This window comes from Vanessa atalanta, chromosome 4 (genome assembly GCF_905147765.1).
Source record: "Vanessa atalanta chromosome 4, ilVanAtal1.2, whole genome shotgun sequence".
Classification (NCBI taxonomy): domain Eukaryota; kingdom Metazoa; phylum Arthropoda; class Insecta; order Lepidoptera; family Nymphalidae; genus Vanessa; species Vanessa atalanta.
In genome coordinates this window covers 13,841,594-13,855,052 of record NC_061874.1, presented here as the reverse complement: position 1 = coordinate 13,855,052, position 13,459 = coordinate 13,841,594, and the positions used below count along the sequence as shown (strand labels likewise).

General features: G+C 32.3%; 2 protein-coding genes across 2 annotated transcripts; one reads left to right on the top strand and one right to left on the bottom strand.

Annotated features, from left to right (window-relative positions):
• Positions 1-66: 66 nt before the first annotated feature.
• Positions 67-2,653, top strand: LOC125077803. Its single transcript, XM_047689872.1, has 5 exons — positions 67-300; positions 687-858; positions 1,347-1,567; positions 2,146-2,276; positions 2,403-2,653. The coding sequence occupies exons 1-5, from the start codon at positions 169-171 to the stop codon at positions 2,584-2,586; spliced, it is 840 nt and encodes a 279-aa protein (XP_047545828.1). The 5' UTR covers positions 67-168; the 3' UTR covers positions 2,587-2,653.
• Positions 2,654-3,835: 1,182 nt separating this feature from the next.
• On the bottom strand, positions 3,836-11,382 carry LOC125077822. The gene is made up of 4 exons (XM_047689900.1): positions 10,300-11,382; positions 7,538-7,757; positions 4,794-4,986; positions 3,836-4,064 (listed from the first exon to the last, which is right to left on the bottom strand). The coding sequence occupies exons 1-4, from the start codon at positions 11,020-11,022 to the stop codon at positions 3,929-3,931; spliced, it is 1,272 nt and encodes a 423-aa protein (XP_047545856.1). The 5' UTR covers positions 11,023-11,382; the 3' UTR covers positions 3,836-3,928.
• Positions 11,383-13,459: the final 2,077 nt, after the last annotated feature.

Below are 13,459 nucleotides of genomic sequence, written 5' to 3'. Positions count from 1 at the left end.
ATACTATTTTCAAAGTTTTTAGATGACACTATAATGACACAAATTATTAAACATGACGAAAGAAGTCAGAAAATGATTTAGCAAAAATATTCGGTTGAAAACAAAATTTCATAAACTAACATAAAAAATGAGGACAGAACTCCCAGCAATGATCGAAAATTTGCAACAATGAATTGCTTTAAAATATTAAAGTACGCCATGCTAGCTGAGCGGTGTGCAAAGCCGCGCATCAATTTACAAATCAAACGATTTACCAAGTCATCAACATGTGATGAGTGCTTTATCCCTGATAGAAAGCCGGTATGAAGTGTTCAATCTTTCAAATTAGATTTGACCATCATCATCACCTTAGGTCAAATTATTACACATTAGGCTGCTGTTTGACCTCATTTTCATCACCTAATAACGTTACATAAGATTCTAATATTTTTAAAACAGTAAGATAACAGCTATTCGATCTCAAAAACAGTTCGATAGATAAATACAACATCTTAAGACACAACCAATATTAATAGAAAATATACAATGTTATCCGTATTTTATGCATAATTTTAATTCACCATAAAATTTAATTGAACATTTTGAGCATAGTATGCTTCTAAGTCCCTTCTCAGAAGACTGAATGTCCCTGACTGAATGTCTAAATTTTAATTATCAGTAGGAGTAATATGATCTTAATTTTTCAGTGTTTTAATATTAACACCGTCTCGGTGGAACGTGGTAATTCAAGTCATGCAAAATTGATTAAATCATTTCTCTATTCTCATTACTGGCCGAGGGAACCGAGCGTCGTGGGTCTCTGGATGTGTCTCAACTGTTCCTATCTTGAAGTCCTTACAGACAAGTATTCTAATTCTGGTACTTGATTTATTTAAATTTATATATTTTACACCGAGGGGGCCTTGCAAATATAATAAACATAGTATAATCTAAGGTTTCTGAAAACAAAACTGCACTTTATTGAAATAAATTCTTAGACTCAATCAATCTATCAATCATTCAATGAAGGGTATTAAAATCAAAATGAATTTAAAAAGAGGGAAGTCCTTGTCAGTTAAAGCTCATCTCCTATTTCAACGGCAATGAGCAATACATAGTTTAGTTGTGTTCCGGTTTGAAGAGTGAGTGAGCCAGTTTCACAAAAGGCACAAGGGATATATTTCGACGATGACGATGTAAGAGATGATACAAATTTCTTTGAGTGCTAAGTGCCACTAACCAAAAAATGGGCTTTTTGCCAGTTTGAAACAAAAAATGCATATTAAACCATATTATAAAAAAATTGATGATGTCTCACTAATTGGCTAAGAAGCCTTTCAAAAAAAGTTTTATTGCTTTGTGCTTAGGTGACCGACTTTTGGCATATGAATACATTCAGCGTACAAAAGAGAGAAAGCTGGTTGGTGTAAGCGTTGCTAACAAAACATACCCTTGGATGGTAAATGAGTTAGAGGAGTGGGCGCATTTTACATCATCTAGACCTGAGAGGAACCGAATGTACTTCATAGCACACTGCTTGAAAACTCCCAATTTATTTAACAAGTACAATGTTAACTATCTTTATGATGTAAGTGTTCATCTTAAAACTGTTAATACGATAATGATAGTCATATATTTAATTTCATACATACGATTCTACTTGAAATCCCAATAATGTTCTATTTATATCTATAAAAAGATAACGGTTTACTTTTTGAATGCTCAAGACGCAATAAAACACTTATTTTTTGACCTGATATTTTCACCATTATATTCAGCGTATTTTACATAAGGTTTTTGGCTAAACATTGTAATGCGGGACCTGGCCTGCTATTATGTAATATATATAATGAATAACAATCAGTAAACTTAAACTAAGTCGAAAAGTTTTAAGCAAAATGTAGATATAATTAAAAATATTTAACCCGAAAAAGTTACAAAATATAAATTAATAATATTATCGTCTAAATATATCGATATAAGTAATATGTAATGATTTTGGTTTTCTTTATACGCCAATCCCTTGAAAACTACTGAACATATCGGGGTAAGACTATGGCGAATCAGCCGAAGATGGTTACAGGATATTTAGCCCAATGAACTAGATATAAAAATAAATATATAAATTACTTAACAAATGTGTTGTTATTATTATATTCAATTAAGGTGGAGATACTGGGTACCTCTTCCGATGTAGCTGGTCAAGGTGTAGGAACACTTCTATTGCGTACTGTTCTCGATCACGCTGAGGAACTCCGTCATCCTCTCGTTCAAGTCATAGCTGTCAGTCAATATACGTAAGTATTTTCAACTGTTGGTATTTTCAAGGATTTAAGGTATTTATGATTAGATAATAATTCTCCAAGCTTACAATTATGTCTTTATCAAATATTATTGTTATATAATGTTTTATTTATTTGTAGGTCAAAAATCTGTGAAAAATGTGGAATGAAGCGAGAATGGTCCATGGATTTTAGTGACTTTATTGACGATGCTGGCCAAAGGGTATTCTTTCCTCGAAGACCTCATCATACTGTGAGCATCTATACCAAACATTTTAATCCAGCAGCTGGTGGACGGGAACCTCGTAAATCTCCTATTCTTTAGCATTTGCTTCCAAACTTCCTTATGGTGTGTTCTTCGTAATCATTTTAAAAGGCATAAATTATTTAAGATAAAAAACAAATGGAAATAAAAATCTTAAAAAAAATGTACAATTGACTTATAATTTGGTTCAACATATAAATTTGAAAATCTTAGATATAATATTCTTATTAATGAGTTTGGTATTTTCTATTTAAAACATTTTGTCAATTTTAACTAAGAAGGTTTAATTAAATTTATGTTATGAAATGAATCAAATTTTGTATTCAAGATTGTATTATCACCAGCACTAACACCAACAAGCAAAATTTATAATATAGTTGGAAAATTTGTCTTACACATACTCCAAACTTAACTGCATCATTGCAAAATCTCAGAGCACGCTCCTACTACTATTACTATTATTAAAAAAACACGATTAATATGTACATTTATTACAAACATTATAAAGTTACAATAGCCCATGTAACAATTTTTTATCTCTATAAATAACAATTTCTTACCATCTCAACCAATAAAAAACTTCTTAATGTATTCATGATAATATGATATTAATAATCGCAAAGAAGATAATAGAATTCAGGACGGAGAAATAAACACCACAAATTGAATTAAACGACAGATAAGATTTTTAAGAAATTTTAAAGTTGGAATTGTACAACGAATTAAAAAAAATACAAATCTAAAAATGGATTTTGCTGATATTTTATTATTATATAATAGTAAAAATTAATTGAATTCAATAGAAGTTAAACAGTCTACATCATAAAAGAAAATTTATGTTAAAACACGAGCTCAAATGAAAGGTCCAAACGACCTTAAAACCGTTACAACAACTTACCGATTTGTTCCGATGATTGTGAAAAGAACTGATAGAAAACTTTTTACATAAATTACTGTTTAATTCACAATTCACTGTGAAATTAGTTTTTCCATATTTGGTAATGCAATAAATATTGCTGTATTTGACGGAATATCTTGTCTGCAATAAGATTATAATTCATCAAAATCATCAAGAAACTTACTTATCAATGATTTTTCTTAGATTCTACTATCAGAACCGGTTGGCAGAGTTAGCTTTACATTTAATTTATTGCTTTTAAATGACAAATCAAAAGTACTTGAGCTCACTTAAATACTATTTTATTTAGATTTTGAATTATACTTATAAATATATCTTATATGAATAGAACATAATTGCGATGGTATAATATTTTAGTATCAGCAAAATCGTAAATAAAACAAAATACAGTAAAGCTAAGGTTATAACAATTCAGTACCATTTAACAATATTTATAACTTTAAAACGTCCCACAACTATGGCTCTTATATACGTTCCTTAGGATTAGTTTCCATATCCCCAATGCGACCCGCCTTCCTTGCCACCCTTCTTTCCATGCTGGGCATGATGCTGATTGTGTTCTTCATGACCTGATTTTCCCTTGTGACCTTTGTGATCAGCGTCTAAATGCCCTTTGTTGCTGAAAAATCACAAAATATTATAAGTTTAGCGTCTATATTGTTTATTTTATTTTGGATGTATTGTCAGTTATGATTTTTAAATAATACGATGCATATCTATTATTATTTGAAAAGATCATAAATATTTATTGAATTATTGTCCTTAGCTTCAAAGTTCAAGACTAAATAATTGGAAATGGATACAAATAGAAAATACCAAATTTGATTCATTATCAAAGGTAGTTTCTAATTAATTCATGATCATGAAATGGAAATATAATTTGAAGATGTTTTTGGCAATCTTTAAAGGTTAATAGTTAGGGAGGCGAGGTAGCTAAATGGTGTAATTCAACGGCTCCGTCGAAACCTATCAAAATCGAAAGATAAAATTATTTCGAAAAGAAAAGCTCGTATGGTAAAAACCATTTTAGCAGTAGGTTTAGCGTATGTATGGCGTATATTCTTTTATGTAGAACATTTCACGTAACACTGTTTACGTGTAGCTTTTATACATATATCTTAAATTTCTCTCGACTCTGTTTAAGTTTTATCACGCGGCTTAACTCCGAGCACAGATAAAATATAGCCACAAATGTTACACTTATTTCAGTGTAACATAGGTTCAGTCTAGTGACAAGTACAGGACTTGTAATCAAGATCCATGTTTTCCGTTCATCGGGCTATGTAAGTCATAAATCAGTATAACATTCTGAATAAGTTATAAAAGTAATAATGATATAATTCTCTACCTGTAGCCCTTCTTGCCATGTTCTAAGAAGTCATGTCCAGCGTTGACGTGGTGCACTTTCTTCTTACCGCTCTCGTTGCTGGCGTGCTTGGCATTGAACTTGCCATATCGGTGGTGCTCACCACCCTTATGGAAGTCGTCGTAGAATTTGTGCTCTTTATGGAATTCATCCTTGTGATATTTATTGTGGAATCCTTAAACATAAATAGTGTAGCTGTTACTTAATAATGTTATTGATCATTATTATATAGGGCTTTATTATTAATTTTTTTATAATATTGTGTCCTTTGTCACAGAGAATAGCTAATATATTGTTCAAGTGTGCGTCCTAACACATTCGCGCTTAGTATTCCCTAACTTTATGGTCGTATGTGCAAATGATTTCAGATGCACGGTCATAATATTAACACTGCCAATTGCCGAAATTTGTTTTGTACAAAAATCCAAGATAATTTTATTCAAACAAAGAAACGATGCACGTGACACTTATGTATGAAATAAAAACCGACAGTTCAAAACAAAAAATATTTTATGTCATTTTGTTTTTTGTTTTGCAATTCATAGCCATTAGTTATTTTCGCCTATTGACGGAATCCACCAGAAGTATTTAAACCACTTGTAACACCATAAATACAACGACTACCACAAGATATAAATCAAGGTCGTCTCCTATTCTGTTTTCTATTATATAGACTCAATAACTCTCAAACCGCAGCTATACAAAATGTTGCTGATTTCATGCACATCTGATAAAACATTGTCCAACACGTCATGTAGGCTACCTCATTTTGCCTTAATATACACGTATTATATCTATTTTAAATATCAATTACAAAATTTTATAAACTGTTTAAGTAATTAATCAGTTTGATTTGTATTTATTATATAGGTAGGCGGGAAAATGAACCACCTGATGGCAATTGGACGCTCATAGACATCGGTGCTGTGAAAAATATTAACCATTCCTTTCATCAGCAATTCGCAACCAACCTTGGGACCTAAGATGTTACGTCTTTCGTACCTGGCTCACTCATCCTTCAAACCGGAAGGCAACAAGGCGGGTACGTGATAATAATAAAAACCTAACGTACCCAGACGGGCTAGCACTAATCTCTAAATCCAAGTTATAATATTAAAGTGTAATTTAAATATACTAGATGAAATATAATAATATGTATTATGTCTGAATTTTTTTATCTTGTGTGGGATAATACGCATTGTCTATGAACTATCTTATTTTTTTATTAAAATCACCAACAAAATACAACAATGATAGGCATGCAAAACTGTCTGAGAAGTATGTCAATTATAGGTGACAAATGTGGTATTTCACCAACAATTGAGGTACCATTTAATTACAATTCAAGTGACAACAACTCAACGATAACATGTAAAAGAAACTAAATTCAAACTATACACAAATTCTAAACCGTTTAAGTAACTACTAGTAAACATAACCTAGGAATATATTAATTATATTCATAAATATTTGCATTAAAAATATTGCATAAATCAAATACGTTTGTTTGCTTAACATAAAAACGAAAAAAAAACAACAGTGACTCTAGGAATTTAACTTGTTACAGATAAAGGTAAATTAAATGACGAAATTTGCAATGACTGACTGACTAATGTTGAATTGATTGTTAGTGTGTCTCAATGCGTCCGTCACTGGCTATTGTTCGAGAAAAAATAAGTATTTTGCGGTCAAGTGAAAGCGAACGTCGTTAGTTTTGTTACATAAAGTTATTCGTTTGCTATTGATCACTTGACCTTATCGTAATTTTAAATAAATTATCTTCGCTATGCTGTCTATTAATCAAAAATGATTTCTATTTTCTCTTGTTTTTCATGTTACGCGTTACGTGAATTATGTAAATTGGAATATCTTAATCAGTTATGATAATGCTTATATAAATAATAATAGTAATAGCCTTCAATTTCCCACTGCTGGGCTAAGACATCGTCTCGCTTTGAGGAGAAGGTTAGGAGCATATTCCACTACGGTGCTCCAATGCGATAGTCATATTAGGCAGGTTTCCTCAAGATTCCTTCACCGCCGAGCTCGAGATTAATTATAAAAACAAATTAAACACATGAAAGTTCAGTAGTGCTTGCCTGGGTGAACCTGCAATCATCGGTTAAATATTACGCGTTCTAACCACTGGGCCATATAGGCCATCTCAATGATAAAAGTTGTGTTTTGTGAAATGAGGTAAATAATATCAATATATAGTTTCTGCCTACGGATTCGCCCGCGTGTGAGGGGTGGGATGTTAAGTACGCTATCGATGATCGGTTCATTAGTTAAAATGTGAAAAAGTAACAAGTCGTATTTACAACATTAGTGAACATTGTAATCTTATAGAAAGAGATATATTTAAAAATGGAAAATTATGGCTTTGTTGTATTTTGGCATCGGTATTTCGTGTATCATTTATTTAAAATGTAATGATAAGAATGCTATGAACTCAAATAGGCTAAACAACTAAGGGTACTCAACGTAAAGCTAGGGCCATATCTTGAGATTAAATGTACAGTTTTTAAAAACACCATTATTATATTTTTAGAAAAGATCTGGACATTAGATGCTTGTTTGAGTAAAAACAATAAACGGGTATTGCTATGTTTCGGTTTGCAGAGTAAGTGCTAGTGTAATTATCTGATAGTTCATTAATTAAAATCTGTATATACGTATGAACACCGTTTTACACCTAGTGTTTTATTTAAGAATATATATCATACCTTTAGTTTTGTGACCCTTTTTGTGTCCCTTCTTTTCGCCGAAATGTGCTCCTCTGGAACCGAAGGCCTCTTCTTCGTGATCACCTTTGTGACCGGCTCTATCGTGGTGCTTCTTTTTCTGACCACCAGCTTCTTCATATTCCTTGCGATGAAGTTCGTCTGTCTTGAAGCCTTTGGCGCCCTTATCTAAGTGATGTTCCGAGTTCGATTTCTTTGTGCTCTGAAATTGTTTGAAATCAATTCATTATATAAATGTTATAAAAGAAATTCTTTTACTCATACGAATAAGTATCACTAGTGATACGTTCTGGACTGGAACGTCATTTGAATAAAAAGTTAATTATTAATTGAAACACTTATTAAACGTCATTTCTACTACATATTGTTTTCACTGGACAATCAATAGAAAATAATGATTGGGAAAATACAAATGAAAACTCGAAACGATTATATAAATATTGTTTTTAGAATGATGAGTATTTCAATAACATTATTCAATTTAATGAAGATTTTTTTTTTTTCAAATCATTATATTTATTATTTAAAAAAATATTTGGTCAATTTACATCAACGTTAAAATTAATTAAATTAACCAAATTTTAAATAAGGTTTTAATTCAGTTATTGAGAATGGTGTTACCATATTATATTTCCTAAAAGCAGACATATATGAAGCCATTTTACACCATCGTCACAGAAATGTTATCATTGATATTATATAAATGCACTAAATAAATTAAGCCACGCAATTACCGAATATAATTATGAATTAAACAAAACACCTCATTAATTATCTTTGGTATATTATAAACGCATTACGAATTTATAATTCATAGAAAGATATGCCATTGTTTAGTATGAAATAAATATTTGATTATTAATGTATAATTGTATGATTAAATATATGACGTCACTTTTATAATTATATTTCTTTTTTATGTATAATGATTACACTCATTATGTTTGAATATATATTTTTATTTTATTTGAATATATGGTTACCAACGCCCATAGACGCTATAAGAAATATTAACCATTCTTTACATCGCCCTTGCGCCACCAAGGAATAAAGTAGCTTTCTGTCAACGCATTAGATTTTAGAATTGGATTCTTAGTTCCGGAGATTACCCCCTACATACAAACAAATTTTAGCTTTTTATAACATTACTATGGATGATTTACGAATATTTTTGTCTCTTTTCACCGGACAATTGTTCTAAATAATTTGATCGATATGTTAGTTCTGGAAAAAGTCATAAATGTGGATAACAAATAGAATGGATTGAGCTGAGATGGCCCAGTGGTTATAACGCGTGCATCTTAACCGATGATCGTGGGTTCAAACCCAGGCAAGCACCACTGAATTTTCATATGCTTAATTTGTGTTTATTAACCCGCATTGGGGCAGCGTTATAGAATATGCTCCAAATCTTATCCTCAAAGGGAGAGGAAGCCTTAGCTCAGCAAGTCGGAAATTTATAGGCTATTAATGTTAAATATATAAGATTAGATATATTTGGTTAGGGTTTGAATACAGACAAGCGAACTTTCCTTTACTTAATTTGTATTTACAAATCATTTATGGCTCGGTGGTGAAGTAAAGTTTGTTGGATTGAGCTCCTAAGCTATCAAGACGACCCTTAGCCCAGTAGTGCCCAACATTTACAGGGTGATATATGTGCTTATAATATATAAATTTGTTATGAAGATTATTATTATAAATGTAACTGATAGACCTATAAAATATTATTATAAAGATAAACAGTCACTTTATGCGAAATACGAACTTTGCAACAATTCGTACAAAAGTTACGCTATGCTGTTTAGGAAAATACCTATTGCTTTCTACGTTAAGGTTATTTTCTAAGGAAGATATTATAAGCTAAATATAAATTTACTTGGTGGTAGATCTTTGTGTAAGTCCGTATGGATACGTTGGTAACAAATACTTATCAGATATTCATAGACTACCGGAAAACTGTAATATTTAGTATTTTTGTGTTTGAAACCCTTCAAGCCATGGGAAGGGGCACTACAGACACCAAAGAGATAGTACCTTCATTTCCAAGGTTGGTAGCGCATAGGTGATATAAGGAATGTTTAATATTTTTTACAATCCTAATGGTGCTGGTCACCACTTACCATCAGGTGGCTTATTTGTCCCTCTGCCTGACTAGACTTTGAAAAAATACGTATTAATAAAAATATTATTAAAATGTTTTCAACATTTCGCATAACAAAGACGTTCAACTTGAACTTGACCTTATCTTAGAAACGTCTTAATAGGAAGCAAAGACGTAAAATGTATAATTATTATTAACCGCAGCAAAAAGTTCGACGTCAAAGCAAAACAATGAATATTATTTGAATATATCATTCATATAACCAAAAGTTTATTACGAAAATTGTTTAGAGAATAATAGATTTATGTAAATTACATATATATTTTTTATAATATATTGTTTTATTTTTAGTCAGAAGTGCCAACGTGCTGGGCATACTTAAATGAATTGTATTTAGTCTTTTTTAATTGACTAACTTAAAGAATAATCAAGCGTTCGTTTAACAATTCCTGCTTATCTAGATATATAGCTATATATTTACCAAGAAAACGATGTAAATAACACTATTTACTACGGTTTTAAATTTGTTAGGCTTATACCATATTTTGCATATGCTGAAATAAATACTGATCAATCAATTTTGTTACATTAGCCAAATTTGAATTCTAAAGGGTAAAATATTACAATATTATTTTATTACCTTTTCACCGTGTTCGGCATTGTGGATACCATGCTGCTGGTGACCACCACCTCTAGAATGCCCTCGAGACTTAGGATGTTGTTTTTCCTTGTGGTGACCAGCTGCCGTTGACAGATCATCCGCTACTCTTAAAGGCTCTGAAGATAACGGCACAAAAGCGACAGGTTCCGCATTCGGTAAAGAAACAGAAGCAAGACTGTCTGCCTGATTACGATTTGGATTAGGATGAGCAATTTTAGATACAGGTAAGGGTCCAAGATCTGGTGCAGCGACAACTTGAACAGGTTCATACGCCCTAGGGACACCAAAGGTAAGTGGACCGGCACTCACTTTTCTATTCAAACTACGAGCTTGGGGAGCTGGAGTGTATACTCTGTGGTAATGCTCAGCACTGGCTGCTAACATTTCCTCGTAAGGAGGCGAAGGGAATGATGCTTCATCATTGAACTCGTGTACTTCATATTGATGAACCTGACGTGGTTTCCTCAGGTGATCAGCCGAACGCCGTACTCTATATTTTGGTTCGTCATTGCATCCTCTCTTAACCCTAACGTGTTCTTCAAAAGGACCTTCGACATACGCTTCTCGCTTTCTTCTATCATGGTCGTATTCTCTGTTATTCGAGTATGGTTCTTCCAAGTCCTCCTCTTCAACCCAGGGTTCATCAGCGATTTCGGCGGCCGCGATCGCCGCGAGGGTCAACACCCAGATGGCTGTTCTCATCTCGGACTGAGCTACTTCGAAACGTTTTTTGTTATATAGTTCTAACGAAGCCTTTCACTGTTGACAAATCGTTGCTAACTTTAGTATTGCTCGTGAATAGAAGCGTCGTGACTTTATATCGCGGGGTGTGCAAACATTTTGTCCGTAATGTTTACAGAATTACGTTCGTACGGGATAAGCGCGTTGGAAGAACTGCGCGCACTCGCCAGCATAGAAAGCGTTCATAACTCGGCACAAATCGCTTCCCCTCTTGATTATTTTCGCGATTTTACGATAAGTAAAAACGATGACCGTGAATCTTACGACTTTTACTTGTGACGAAAGTGATGTAATTCTAATTTTTTGCCAGTTACTACAGTTTAGATTCGGTTCTTCACTATTTCAAAAGTACCGTCATGATATTTTTATTAAAAAAAAATGTGTGTCAGTATGTAGATATATTTTTTGTTTTACGATTTATTATAATGAATACAAGGCATTTATACAGCTGTATTGTTTTTAAGTGACTTCATTTCCCTTTTATTTACAATGAGACTATTTCAATATTGTTCAAGATGCGGAATAAAAATATATATAATCTATTTACGCACATAAAACATGCAGACGCTTTGAGAATTATCCGTATGAAACAATCTTTACTCTTCACAAACTTGAGATTACCTACTTTGTTTGCTTTAAAGAGGCGCGATAATGAGTCACTTCATATTTTATATAAATACTAGCAGACGCGGCCACGCGTTGCTGTGACTACGTTAGGCGTTGAATTATACATATGATAATATTTAGCTAAAAATCTATTCAGAAACACAAAAAATTTATTGTAAAAATACTGATCGGTCCCAAAAAGGAATATTTTTATTTATTTTAATAAATGAGATAATTTTGTTTATAAATACAAAGAATATCATTTAAATATATGTAATATATACATGGTAAAAAAAACATATCAAAAGTGATTTTTATTATTTTAGATACGACTGTATTTAATTTTTAGGTTAACCGTTTCCAATTCGGTTAAAATTGTTTTTCCATTTAAATATTTTAGATTTGTTTGCAATAATAAGGCTTGGTAGCCCGATGACTGAATACTTAATTGTTTATCGAAGATAAAGGGATGAAATCATATTGGCTTAATAATAAATAATAATAACTGCTAGTTATAGAATAGTATAGCCCTGACTTCCGAACGAGTATGAACCGTGCGATGGAAATGAGTAATTTTTTTTTATGGCATTCGTTGGCAGACGAGCATATGGGCCACGTGATGGTAAGTGGGCACCACCGCCCATAGACAAAGGCGCTGTAAGAAATATTAACCATTCCTCATATGCGCCACCAACCTCGGGAACTAAGATGTTATGTCCCTTGTGCCTGTGATTACACTGGCTATAAAAAAAACATTTAGCTAGATATTATAAAACAAGATTTTAACTATAACTAATCTAAATTAATCCAAAGATATTTGTACACGTGTGAGTGTGTCTTGGGATGACTTTGCTCCATGCAATTGCTTTTAGCTTCTTAGTGCGATGTTGAAAAAAATTGTTAATATACTTGCATGCTTAACAAGATATTCTGCCAAATGTGTACCTACGCATCCACCCCCAGTTGCGACAACCCCTAGTTTTGAGAAGAAAGCACACATTAGCAGCCTGTAAATTTCCCACTGCTGGGCTAAGGCCTCCTCTCCCTTTGAGGTGAAGGTTTGGAGCTTATTCCACCACGCTGTTCCAATGCGGGTTGGTGAAAAATATAAATAAACATAATAATGATAACAAATCGGTATTATAATTTAACAATTTTCATTGTTGTGTTGCAGAAAATTCTATTTTGTTCTATCAAAAAGAATCTTTGCTTTTCTATATTATAATACCAGTTTACCAGTCGAGTGAACGCATAGGTAAACTGTATTTCACTAGTAATTATTTAATCTGTAATAACGTTTCGGTTACGTTATTATTGAATGGAATACTTTGTTCGATGGGTGCTATTATTTTCAGCTCAAAATACCTGTTACTCAATCTGCTAATTAACTAAATCTTTTAATAAATCAAAGCCGAAAATATTTTTATTCAATTTGAATCTTACGAGCACTTGTTAAGTCATAATAGTATAAGATTCTAACTAGCTCGAAATAACCGACGATAAACTGACGATTTACTCCTTTTTATAAATATAATTGAATTGCGATTATTATTATTGCTTATTCGATTTGATATAAAGTGAGAAGCTAAATATTACTTTACTTTTAATAAAATGGCTTGCTCCCACCTAACTTGCAATCACACCTTACTTGGTAGGTCTTCACCTAAACTCATACTGATGTACCTACAGGTACAAGACATGACAACTTAGTTTTCAAGGTTGGTGGCGCATTGAATATGTGAGGAATGTTTAACATTTTTTACAGGTCAGATAACCCATTTGCACGTCCGCC

Bases quoted from the DNA above. Each gene is read 5' to 3' on its own strand.
- LOC125077803 (XM_047689872.1), top strand. From the start codon at position 169: ATGAATTGCTTTAAAATATTAAAGTACGCCATGCTAGCTGAGCGGTGT. The intron at 301-686 runs GTATGAAGTGTT...TTAATTTTTCAG, and splicing joins TTATCCCTGATAGAAAGCCG to TGTTTTAATATTAACACCGT. The intron at 1,568-2,145 runs GTAAGTGTTCAT...TATTCAATTAAG, and splicing joins ATGTTAACTATCTTTATGAT to GTGGAGATACTGGGTACCTC.
- LOC125077822 (XM_047689900.1), bottom strand. From the start codon at position 11,022: ATGAGAACAGCCATCTGGGTGTTGACCCTCGCGGCGATCGCGGCCGCC. The intron at 7,758-10,299 runs GTAATAAAATAA...AAACAATTTCAG, and splicing joins ATGCCGAACACGGTGAAAAG to AGCACAAAGAAATCGAACTC. The intron at 4,987-7,537 runs GTATGATATATA...TTTATGTTTAAG, and splicing joins AAAGGGTCACAAAACTAAAG to GATTCCACAATAAATATCAC.